Source organism: Odontesthes bonariensis, chromosome 12 (assembly GCF_027942865.1).
Source record: "Odontesthes bonariensis isolate fOdoBon6 chromosome 12, fOdoBon6.hap1, whole genome shotgun sequence".
Classification (NCBI taxonomy): Eukaryota; Metazoa; Chordata; class Actinopteri; order Atheriniformes; family Atherinopsidae; genus Odontesthes; species Odontesthes bonariensis.
In genome coordinates, this window is record NC_134517.1 from 25,962,020 (window position 1) to 25,974,723 (window position 12,704).

Below are 12,704 nucleotides of genomic sequence, written 5' to 3' on the forward strand. Positions count from 1 at the left end.
TTACAAGTCTTCATTCTGAAGAAGGCAAATCGTACTGTTCCTATAATTGCAGTGGACAGATTTAGTTGTATTCCCATTTAAATGAAGAGGTGACACATTGCTGTACCTACTTTACATGAAGATAATACTTGGGTGACTCACTCTTGAATGCAACAACAAGTGAAACTGATCTTGTAAACTTTATTTTTTAGATAACTGATTTATACGTCCCCTCTGTCCTGCATCCCCTAAGTGCTCCACAAGTTTCCTCCCTTTGTCTCTCTCTCTGTCTCTCCATCTGGGTCGCAGTGATGCACAATTCATCTGTCAGAGTGAAGAAGAGCTACTAAGATCCCAAATCACCCATCATAGCCCCTTGTCTCTCTGTCTTTGCAAATAAACATATTTCAGCCCACAGTTACTTGTCAGGGATGAAGGGAAGAATAGACCATATACATATAATATATTCTATTACGATTTAGGATTTATTGTATGCTTGCAGAATATGGGAATGAGATCCACACAGTCAGAGGGCCAGAGGGAGATTTGATGAAATTCAATTGCAAACAACATATCATAAAATATAATGGAATCCGTGCTTTTTCTGATATAAAATAACCATCTGTTGTAAAAATGAGATATCAGTGAGTCAGGATTGTTTGTCTCCTTGTGTTGCACTTAAAGTTGTTGCATATCATTTCTATGGAGCTGCTCTGCACATTTTCATGCTCAAACCAAGTGGAAGTTTTGTGCAAGCTTTGCACACAGGAGTGGTGGTGGGAGACATTTCTATTTTTTTTTTGTGGTTGTTTGGACACAATCAGTTTCACGTCTGGATGTCCATGGAAGCGTTTATCTGTGAATTGAAGAAAAAAAACACACAATTGTTAGAGGGCTGCAACAACTCCGCTGTCATTAAGAGAAGAGACGTCTGCGATTTGTTGTCGATGATACCTTAAAGCTGAAAAGCTTGATGTGCTTTATGGCTGCAACTCCCACTGATTGTGCAGAGATCTCATTTCACACATGATTGTCTCTTTCTCCCTCTCTGCTAGGTGTGTGAGTGGGTGTATGTGCGTGTGTGTGTGTGTGTGGACACACACTCTCTAGTGAGTGCCTTAACATTACCAGTTTGCTTGCTCGGGGCTAGATCTCAGGCTGAGGGAAGAGAATGGGGTGGATAGATGAATTAAGAAAGTGGATAAAGTGGTGTGAAAATGGGTGCAAGGAAGCAGTGGAAATGTTTTGAAATGAAGCATGTTTTCCTGTGTTTTTTTTGCTGTTTATTCTTTTTAATTTTTTGATTTCTCTTGATTGTCCTGAGACACACAAAACATATCGTACCCTTATCCATTACTTGTATGGTGGACAAAATTTGGAAAATATTTAAGAAATGTGGGTATGATGATCAATAATCAATCTGTACTGATTATCCTCAACAATTGCACATATTTGTATGGAACCTAATCAATGTGTGTCACTCAAACGAAACCAAGTAAAGACTTAATGTGTAGAGATCAGCATGTTTATTCAGTGGTGGTATACCTATTAGTGGGAGAAAAACAAAATCTTAAATCTGATCCCAAGTATTGATACATGCTGCTTTTTGCTACAACAAAGTCAGAGACAGGCTTTGTGTCAGCAGGTCCTCTTGTGCTTCGGGCTAGATTTATCACCACCAGGGCCCTCTGATGATGAGGCCGTTTAGTGGGGGTCCCTATAGTCCTCAGCTGATTAGCGCCAAACATCTACTCTAATAACCTTAACAAGAGCAACGCCTCGGGATGGCATACCGATGCATTCAAGCAACTGTGCGCTCTCTCTCTCTCTCTCACTCACACACACACACACACACACACACACGTCCTAGGAGATGAAGAAAGAGCGAAGGGCTACCCATCCTCCTCTACCTCTCTTCAAAGTCACCCCTCTCTTCTGTGCTCCAGCTTTAACTAGACATCGCTCACGGTATCTGGGATGAGGCTCACAGTATCTGGGATGAGACTCCCCCACCTCACATTTTCTCCTCTGCCTCCTACCTGCAACCAAGTTCAGACAAATGCACAAAATTGAGTTGGTCATGGTTGAAAAGTCTCACCAAGTTCCGTTCAGCATCAATAGGAGATAACACAATAGGAGTATATGAGTACATCTGGACTGAATGGAATTGACCTCTTCAGGGGATTAAATGGCCAGAAATGAATTTGAGATTTTCTATGATGCTATGAGAAGCTGTGGGGGTAATTTTATAGCACTTCTCTGTGGATTGTTTTATGCTTGTAGTTGTTTCTGTGTTATATTATGACAAGTATCTCATACAGATCATACCCAGGTGCAAAAAAAGTGTGAAATCCCAACTGAAAAGACATAGAAAATACAAAACAGTTAAGATGGAATATTCTTCAAATAGGAAAGGTAAAACTAATTAAGAATATTTTTCACACAACGTCATTTGTTTTTGCTTAACTTTTTCACTAAACAAAAATTTGATTTTTTTTGTTGCAAGTGAACATTTTACTATCAGCTTTCTTACCTTTATGTTACCTTCAAGAGCTTCAAGGACTATTGTATGACAAGTTCTATACAAACAATTAACTCACAAACTTCGCTTGTTGTTAGACATTTTTTGTCACTGCTATCTTTGGCGATGTTGGCTTTATTTTCATAGGATCGACAGTAATGGCAGTAGAGCTGCTATTGTCTCATTTTTACTGGTTGTACTTTTTTTTGTTCTGTTGTAATGTACGTAATTTTAGTGTACTAGTAAAAAAATACTCGCTGGCATTCAGGTGCTTGGACTTTGAACCTAGATACACACAATGCTGAGACTTACCGTTCAGTAGATAATTTAATTTTGAATAGTTTGAAATGTGTGTGACACGTTATTGTATTATTATTTTCCCCAAAAATGGCATATTACGAAGAATACATGAAGGCAGCATGAGAGTCCCGCTATGACGTCACGTGGAGATTTTGAGTCAGTCAGCTGAGGGAGGAACTCCGACTACAGAAAGTCAACCAGGAAGCAGCGGCCGCTGAAACTGACTGTCCCGGTCTGACGGCTAAACGACGGTATTCACGATAGGAACCACATAGTCTATCAGTACATTTTCTTCCATTTGATATTTAATTAGATATAGAGCAGCGACATGGCTTCCCTTTTCAAGAAGAAGACTGTCGATGGTAAGTTTGCTCTGTGTACAAAGCTAGCTAAGTTGTTTTTAGCCCGCTCATACAGCCTGCTGTGTTGTTCTCTGAAATTAGCTGTCCCCACTGAACTTGCTTAACCTGTTCTCGATCTTGTTGAGTCACCAGTCACATTACCGACTGTGATATAGCGTTGAGGCGCAGCCAGACTAAGTCTGGCACTGATAAACTTGCTATTTTTGTTGGTAGCTGAATTACAATGTAACGCCGAACAAACGAAAAATTGTTGCTTAATGTCACAAAGACCGTATTGTTCGGTATCACATAATGCTCTTATTAAATAAGGTAAATGTTGGCATTGGGCTATAGGAATAGGGTTTCTGTACAGTGTATTGCTACACGACTGTTGTTCTTCAGTCGTTAAATTTAAAATAGGTACTGGCTCCTGAAACATTTGCCTTATCCTACTGGCTCTAATGGTGATTATTCACACTACACACTTATCCTGGCTACATTACTGTCTATTTGTATTCTACACATAGATTGAAAAGCACCTACCTTACACTACTGTGTATAAAATGACTGTGTTCATAAAAAGTGTAATAAAATTGTGTAGGCTAATATATGGGAATGCTGTTAAAGTATGACATCATTGTCGTGCTGTTTAAGTTTGAGTTAATGTAAGTAATGTAAAATAAGAAATCTGAACAGCCTTTTAGTATAAATATTTGAGTATTTTTCTTCAGGCGAGGTAATCAGCCTATAAGGATTAAGATGGAAACTGTGCCACTCTTTTTTTTTTTTTTTTCTTTCTTAAGTTAATGAATCAATTTTTCTACTTCTAATATGGACTTCTAGGGTTGGGCTTCCAGAGGAAAAACAGACTAATGGCCACCTTCTCTGAGCCTGAAACTTAACTGTGTGGAGAATTATATAGAAATATAGCAGCAGGTTTAAAAATAGGCTGGTTTTGGCAAATCTTTTCACAGCATTGCTTACTCCTCCCATCTATTCCAGCCTCACCCACACCGGCAGTCTGCACACTGTACTCACTGTGCCGCGTTACCTCCGCTCCATCCTGAACTGCCGTCAGTTCTTCTCAGCTGTAACTTTTTGCTGTCCCTTTTTTCGTGTTTTCAATGTCCCTCCTTGCCTGGACGCAGCGTTTTCGTCGTTGACCTGGGTCCGATGGTTGGGGTGGTTTCTGGTTATTCGGTAAATTCGGTTGGTGGTGGGGGGGGTTAGATCACACATATTTGTAGGATGGTATCCCTCCCACTTTGAGACGTTGGCGGCACGTCACCTTCTACGTATTTATGCTTCGTTCTCACAAGTGGTCCACTGCACTGATGTTTTTCTGATAAGTTCATAGGTACTGAACTTTTCCGAGGGAAGAAGCTTTTCTTTGGCAGTGGAACACTTTTTTACTTAATTGTCATCACTGTTCTATAGTAGCTTATGGATAAATGGATCTAAATTGGTTGCATGAACCTATAATTTGTCTCTATTTTCTGTAATGTCTTCATTACTCTGCAGCCTTTACACAATACACATTTACTGCACAAATGTTCCAATAGGAAAGATAGATTCTTAGGTGTCCTGGTGTTTTTTGTCCTATTTTAAGAGTCCTTGCTTTTTTTTTGTTTATTATCTTTTTTTGATCCTATTTTGATCCTATTTTTTTATGTGAAGAATAAAAGACAAGTGATGGTTTAGGTGTAATTTGGGTTTATATTATTATTAGATTCATTTGGATTAGTTTATTTTCTGTATTTTTATGTGCTCTATATTTCTGTTATCTGATACCTAAAGATGAAGTAACTAAAAATGTTAGATATCAAGGTGCACCTCAGAATTAGTTGATTTCCAATAAATCCTAAAGCTCATTTTGCTCTAGTGTGTTATACATATTACTTTGGTCTTCTTTCCAAGAACAAGAAGAATTCATGGTTGAATGTGTGTCTTTAGGGTTATACATTATCTAACATGATGCCACTCAGTGTTTGTGCTGTTTTCTTTAGACCTGACTGACTTGATAATGGCGTGAACTGCCCAGTCAGTTCCACTGTTGTTAGTGTTGGTATGCTTTCAATGTGCTACTGGTGGTATTTCACTTGCATCTTGGCATGTGCCCTCAAAAATATGCTCCCAATCAAGGCGCGGGCTAAATGTTTTAGATTTCTTTCAAAACTGTGCAACTGACCGGGACTCTGTGCTTTCTAGCTGCGTTGCAACCGATATGCAGCGATGCCTTTTTCATTTTCAAACAGACTTTGTAAGCTTTCCTTTGTTCATTTATTGGTATAATCATTATAATCCTAACACAAACTGCACAAAACAAAGAAAGTGTGAACAGTAGAAAACAATCCAGTGTGTTAAGCTTTATCTTTTTATTTATTCATTTATTTTCCCACTGAATTGATCTGAAATCCAACAGACTCGCAAAATTTTATGTTTTTTTTTTGTCTTATGTTTACATTTTGGCGTTTGTTGTTAATCCAGAAGGTTGGTTGCTGTTGTTAATGTGCAGGTTTTGTATTGTAAGTATAAACTAATCCCATTTCTTGCCTTCCTCATTTTTCTTACAAAGACATCATCAGGGAACAGTCTAAGGAGCTGCGTGGCACTCAGAGACAGATCACGAGGGACCGAGCAGCGCTGGAGAAACAAGAGAAACAAATGGTTAGAATTCATGTACACACTTTCACACATGGACAAAAATGAGAGGGAGCATTGGTATCTGCGGGCAAGGCATTTTCTTTAGATTTCTACATATTGCATCAAAGCCCCATCAAGACCCCCCTAATTTCTATAATCACAACTCCATATGCATATTACATCCACTTTACACAATTGGGGATTGGCCTGATTGGCTAATAGGTGTAAATGAATAGGCAAGAATGATCTGGTGTTGTGGATTTGCTCCAGGCAAGCGAGACTACGCACGCACACACACACACACACACACACACACACACACACACACACACACACACACACACACACACACTCTCTGAGTGACACGATAAGGCTATATTCACAGTTGCACATAATAATTCCCCTCACTGTGAGATGAAAGAAGCTGACTGTGTCCTCCCCGCTTAGTTGTATTAAGCAAATATCGTACAGGACATAATTACCTCCCTGGGGAGCCACATTTTTGTTCTTCGTTAATGCTTTCCGCTAATTAGTCTGGTTTTTAAAAGCTTTGTGGCACATTCTGAATAAAAGATATCTTGGCTGAGAAATTAAAATGACCTGTATTTGCAAGTTAGCACAATTAAGAGTGTGCCCCATTGTGCCCGCTTACAGACAATCACATGTACGTGCTTGATGAAAATGGCGCAGGACAGAGGTTATCACCCCAAGATCAAAGTTAATTTCTATTCAAGTTCCTCATTTTCTATACAATTTTATAAATTGAAGGGAGCTTATAAGAGGAAGACAACGGGCATGTAAGGATTGGGGCATGCATTTAAATCAGATTTGTCTTCAAGACCTTGAAAAGTGTCAAGTTAAAAGTGTATCTACTTTATTAATTATGGCTGGATTTGATGTAGCTTAACAGCTGTATTGCCCGTTCACTATGTGACAGGCTTGAAGGGTGTAAAACGTATTCTGATTCTGTTCAATAAGTTCTTTATTTTGGCAAACTGTGTTTCAGTCATTATTAGAATTTGTTGAACATATTTCAAACTGAATTGTATTTGCCTTGTTTCTCTCAGAAATTGTAGAAACTGACTTTAAGCATTACTTTGTCCATGTGTTGTTCAGAGAACTATTCAGCATTCTGGCCTTTCTAAATACAATAATGCTCCCATTTCATACCAGGAAAAGCAAATTAGCCTCACATTTCTTTCCTGCATTGCATTCAGTGATTTATAGGAGAGCACTATCTATCCACCACCACCAAACCCTTCCTACTTTCTGACACGGAGGTAAATGAGACATTGTAAGCATCACATCAGCAATAGTCCCACTGCTCTTGTCTCTGTCTTTTCCCTGTTAATGAATCCTGAGTTTTTTCAGTTGATACTGTAGTTGACATAACTGTTGCCACTTTTTTCCTGAAAGGTGCGCCCCAAGCCATGAATTCAAGCTGGCACGCAAATACGAAGTGAACCTAATGCCCCGGGTGTATGTCTACGCCTATGTATGTTTGTGAAAGAGGGGAAGCTCAGAGCTGAGTGGGGAAAGCCTTTTGTTTTTGTAGTTTCAAACATTAATAATTGATTGTTTCTTGCTGAAGAAGATGCTTTTAGTTGGTGCTGAGAGGCCTCGAGCTTACTGTAACCTGCAGCTTCACTCTCATCTCTTGGGATGCTCTCACACACTCTTGCCCACACAGGATCCCTGCAGGCATCAGCTCACTTTCCCTTATTTACTAAAGTTAAACGCATGTATGGGCGTGCCAGCGAGTAACATTTGATCTGGATGGCTGTGTTTACCATATCTATATTTAAAAACACAATGATCTCTGGGGCTTTGAGGATTTGTTTATTCATACAAATACAGCATATGTATATAAATACTGTGTGTATTTCTAATATGATTTATATTCACAAACAATCTGTTAAATTTGGGGCAGTATCAGATTAACTACATGGTTATTGAGGAATACTATCATGACTGGAGTAAATTAGGAAATGATGATAGACAAAACAAAGTATGTTTTGTCACTTTTTGGCAAATGATTTCATGACAATTATTTGCATCATGTGACCTTAATATATCATATGTTAGCTCAAACTGCCCGGGTGCTGTTTATTTTGTGCATACACACACACACACACACACACACACACACACACACACACACACACACACACACACACACACACACACACTCAGTTTAGATGTCAATGCAATGTTGGCAATGCAGATAAAACTTTTACTTAACGTGTGTACAAAGAAACATTCAGACCCAGAAGTGTTCCTCTGGTCTCATATCTTTCTTTTTTCTATCTGCAGGAGGCAGAGATCAAGAAAATGGCAAAGAGTGGTAATCGGGAGGCTTGTAAGATTCTCGCCAAGCAGTTAGTCCAGCTCAGGAAACAGAAGAACCGGACGTATGCGGTCAGCTCAAAGGTCACCTCCATGTCTACCCAGACAAAGGTTATGAACTCTCAAATGAAGATGGCTGGTGCCATGTCTTCCACAGCCAAGGTAAAATCCTAGACCATTTATTTTAAATTCAGTGTCTTACTTGCTCTATTTTGGATGCAGAAAGACTACTCTGTGATGATACGCTAACTTAGAAAGCAGCCCTTGCACACTGTGGAATACAAAGATGAACTATGAAGATTATTTTCAAAAGAACTGTGCACACCTTGCTCATTGTCTCACCACCAGCTAACTAACATCAACACCGTATTAAAAAAAGGTTGACAGCTTGAGTTCTGTAGTTTCATTGATTTGCCATCATTTTAATTCATATTTACATTGACATACATTTAATACACAATATTTAGCACAATTGTGGAAAAGTTAACATATAAACAGGTTTAACTTTCATTTTAATATTCTCACAGAGGAATTGGACTATAAATATGGGTATTAATGTGTTAATGTTTAGAAATGGTTTCCTGCATTGCTGTTAATGAAGTGTGAGAGGTACTGATGGACTATCAGGGATGTATTGTACAACCGCACATAGACGGGTCAAATCTAATTAGGCTTCAGATTAACGGAGGGTGACGAGGTGTGTGTGAGCCTGCAAGAAAAAAAAATGTAGTTGTTTAATGTCAGATATATGCAAGGTTTTTTTTTTTTTTTTTAAACTCAGATGAACACCTTCCGCTCTCCATGAAAGAAATCTGCAGATTTGATTCAGTTTATTCACTGAAAAGTGCAGATACTCTATTTGAACACCTACTATATGCGTCTGACTTCGGAAACGTTCTTTTAATAAATACATTTTTGTTTGATTGGCTAAGTGGATTATCCTCAAAGATCCAGCATTGTTGGAGGTTTCTGCTTCATCAAAAACACTTCTTACAGTGGGCTGCTTCTCGTCAGCTGTAGCAAAAACATGTATTTCACCTTTTTTGTTGTCTACAGACCATGCAAGCTGTGAATAAAAAGATGGATCCACAGAAGACTCTGAAGACCATGCAGGACTTCCAGAAGGAGAACATGAAGATGGGCATGACTGAGGACATGAGTAAGGACACATACAGCTCTGATATTTGCAGGTTTACTAAAACCAGATAGTCAGGATATTTGGGGATGGTGTGAGAAGGGATGTTTGGCTAAACATAATTTTTTGGGATCTTTTAACCTTTATTCGTCCCTGCCTTTCTATGTATTCAGTCAATGACACATTAGATGAAATCTTTGATGAGTCCGGGGATGAAGAGGAATCTCAGGATATTGTCAACCAGGTGCTGGATGAGATCGGCATTGAGATCTCAGGGAAGGTAAGAAATTGACACTGACCTTATCTATCCGGCACACTGTGCCTTTTATACTACCAGCATTTGGAATGCATTTAAGCCGATGATAGGATGAATTAATTTAGTTTCACCACACATTTTACAGATGTGTCTTAAATGAGTGAGTAGCCCCAAGCAAGTAGAATAAAAAGTGCTCCACATGGCTTATACTTGGTATTAAAATGCATCCCAGCTGCCACGTGGTGGGGCTCGCCCTCAGCTCTTCCAGATCTGCATTCTCTTGTAACCACCAGGCTGTTTGCCTGCTTTGTGTCTGGCTCCCCCTGGGGGGCTGCATGAGTTATTACCTCTAACAGCACAATACACAAACCGGCTAATTGTCCAATAAATACAACCACAGCTGGAGAGAACAAACAGGCAATCTGATAAAAATCTGCTGGAGTATCTTTGGTTTTAAAGTAGAGGGGTAATTTCCTCCTAAGTCACAATAAAACATTGAGCACATCGTTCCAAGATAGCTCTGTTATTGCGCAATATTCTTGAAGAGGCTCTTGAAAAAGCTTTTGCACTCAAGCCATAAGCTAAAAGGAATTAATAAGACTCATAAAATAAGGAGGTTTGGAAAAAATGAGTCCAAGAAAATAAACATCCATATGTTTTGTTAGTTTTCATTGAAATGGTTATTTCGTGTGGAATGTGCGTAAACGAGGAAAATAGCACATGCATAAATTACGGCATTTTTTTTTTTCTCATCAGAGCGTAATGTGGTAACTTTAAGATTTACATAAATTGATGATGCTTTTAGGTGGAGACTGTGCACTTGTTGTAACACAATAAAAGCAGGTGAATTAGCTCACTAAGGCTACACAATTTGGTCATTAACGAACAAACCTGAAAAAGAAAGCTGGAAAATCAACAACTTTTGAATATTTTATCATATTCATGAAAGATTGGCTAAAGTATTCAAGTGACAATACAATACTCTGCTGTAACTGTGAGGAATCACCAACAGTTTTCCAGTTTCGCTGACAATAATAGCGATTAGAGTGATTTGAGCCAGCGTTGTACGTTTGGCTCTGCATGTCTGCCATTGTTAAAACAAAACTGATGCTCAGTGATTGTATTTTGAAGTGGGTATTTCTGCTAATGGGATTTCTCTGTGAATGTGATTCCAGATGGTCAGAGCTCCAGCTGCAGGAAAGGCTGTTCCCGGTGCTTCCTCCTCCAAACAAGCCGCCATCTCTGATGACGAGATCGAGAGACAGCTCCGTGCTCTGGGAGTGGACTAGTCTTCTATCTCGTATTAATGTTCACATTATAACGGGTGCAACATTCATACCGATTGATACAGACTCTGTCAGACACGCTGGATTTGTCATGGTTCAAATGCCGCAGGTGTAAAAATGCATACACACAACTACATTCAAAGGCACACAGGCAGACGGATGTATGTTAACTCAGATTCTCACATTCATCTGCAGCTTGCCTTAAAGATCAATAGGAAAAAAACAACTGATCTATTTATGTGAACATGATATTTATTACAACTTTTGAGAAGCCACAGCTTGTTGGTGGATGCAACAATAGATGCTCAATCTAAGGAAACACTTATGCCATTGTTTACCACCTTACCTTGTCTTTATAAGGGCTATGAGTGCATATGTGAGCCTGGAAATGGCTTTTCACCTCCGATGTTTTAGTTTCTCCAATTCATCATCATCAAGATGACTGGATGACTAAAACAAGATCATTAAAAAGAGCTTAAGGGTTGCCAATAAGCAAATGAAACAGTTTTTTTCTAGTCAAACTTCTTCCTTCTTGCTATCTGTTTCTTTTTGGTGAATTTAAACTGATCTGCTGCACATTTTCCATGGCTGTCTTCATTAAGGCTCCCTTTAGGTGGATTGGCAATGTATTACGGGGAAAAAGCTTCAGTTTGTCTGATGGAATTACTTTAACATGCAACCGATCACCTGTCTAGTTTATTATCATGTTATTAATATCTTTAAGTAAGCTACCATTTATATAGATAACATACGAAACTTTTAGGAGATGCCGAGAGAGATTGATCTGAGGGCAAGCTAAAGTTGAGATATTGGATTGACTGCATGACAAAACTTTGATATAAACTGGAACTAATGACGAACTGGCAGAGTTTTGCATCAATTGATGCTCCTAGGTGATCAAGAGTTTTTTGGCTTCTATGTTGATGTTTGATTTAAACTGTGATTGTAGGATGGTACTGGTCCTGCAGTCCCTTTTCTCTTTCAGCTGCTGTGCAGTTACTCTCATTGGTTATTTCAAGCTGCCTCAATCACAAAAATAGACACACTAAAAAAAAAAAACATGAAGTAGATAAATAATGGGAGTGTATGCATCAATGACACTGTGAAATAAAGGATGTTTTCTCTTCTCCAGAGCTGAAGCTGATTGATTTGTTTATGTCAGCAGCTTCAGACTTCATGAGAGTGACAGCGGCATCTGCTCATTGTAATGTTGTCTTTTCCTCTCTCTGGCCTTTTGTTTTCCTATTTTTTCCTATTGCCAAAACAACTGAAAACGTGTCATTCTTGCATGTGTATGATGTCTCCAACTTTTTTCAGATCATTTGTTCCTCTACCATGTACAAGTTCACTGCAATAGTGAGCAGAATTGAAGTTTTAACAGATTCTGACCCTTGAGTGCAGTTTCATGGATATGCTCACGCCTTGTAAATTTACTCTGTAAAAGGTTTATGGCTTTTATAAGGAATAAAGTTTCTTCAGGTACAATTTTAAGTGCTTCTGATGTCGTTTTTTTTCCTTCAAATGACAAAGCTTTTGCTTTTTAAAGCTTCATTTCCTTATAAGTTATGTACATTTTTACTGAACTCCAGAAAATGTATGAATTGATGTAACTCAATAGCGGCAAGCCATTCACAATCGAGCTTCATTACCAAGCAGTACTATTGTAATCTATCATCACTCATTAAGTCAGGTTTAGCTAATTTTAGTCTATACAATATTCTTATCTTGAAGAATTTAGTTGAGGCCAATGGAAGGCTGAAATGGTTTAACACAAAAAACATACATGTTTCCAAAAGACTCCAGTATGATTTGCACTGGTTGTACAAGTGTGTGTGTTTAGAGGTAAATGGCACAAAAGGGCGTCAAGTAGTCAGTGTGGTGCTTTATTAAAATAACC

The 12,704-nt window shown here is 38.7% G+C and overlaps 1 protein-coding gene across 1 annotated transcript; it reads left to right on the forward strand.

Moving 5' to 3' along the window:
- The first annotated feature begins 2,958 nt into the window (after nt 1–2,958).
- Nucleotides 2,959–12,298, forward strand: chmp2ba (charged multivesicular body protein 2Ba). The gene is made up of 6 exons (XM_075479884.1): nt 2,959–3,162; nt 5,717–5,808; nt 8,098–8,292; nt 9,187–9,289; nt 9,439–9,545; nt 10,697–12,298. Exons 1-6 carry the CDS (start codon nt 3,129–3,131, stop codon nt 10,808–10,810), a joined length of 645 nt encoding a protein of 214 aa, XP_075335999.1. The 5' UTR covers nt 2,959–3,128; the 3' UTR covers nt 10,811–12,298.
- Nucleotides 12,299–12,704: the final 406 nt, after the last annotated feature.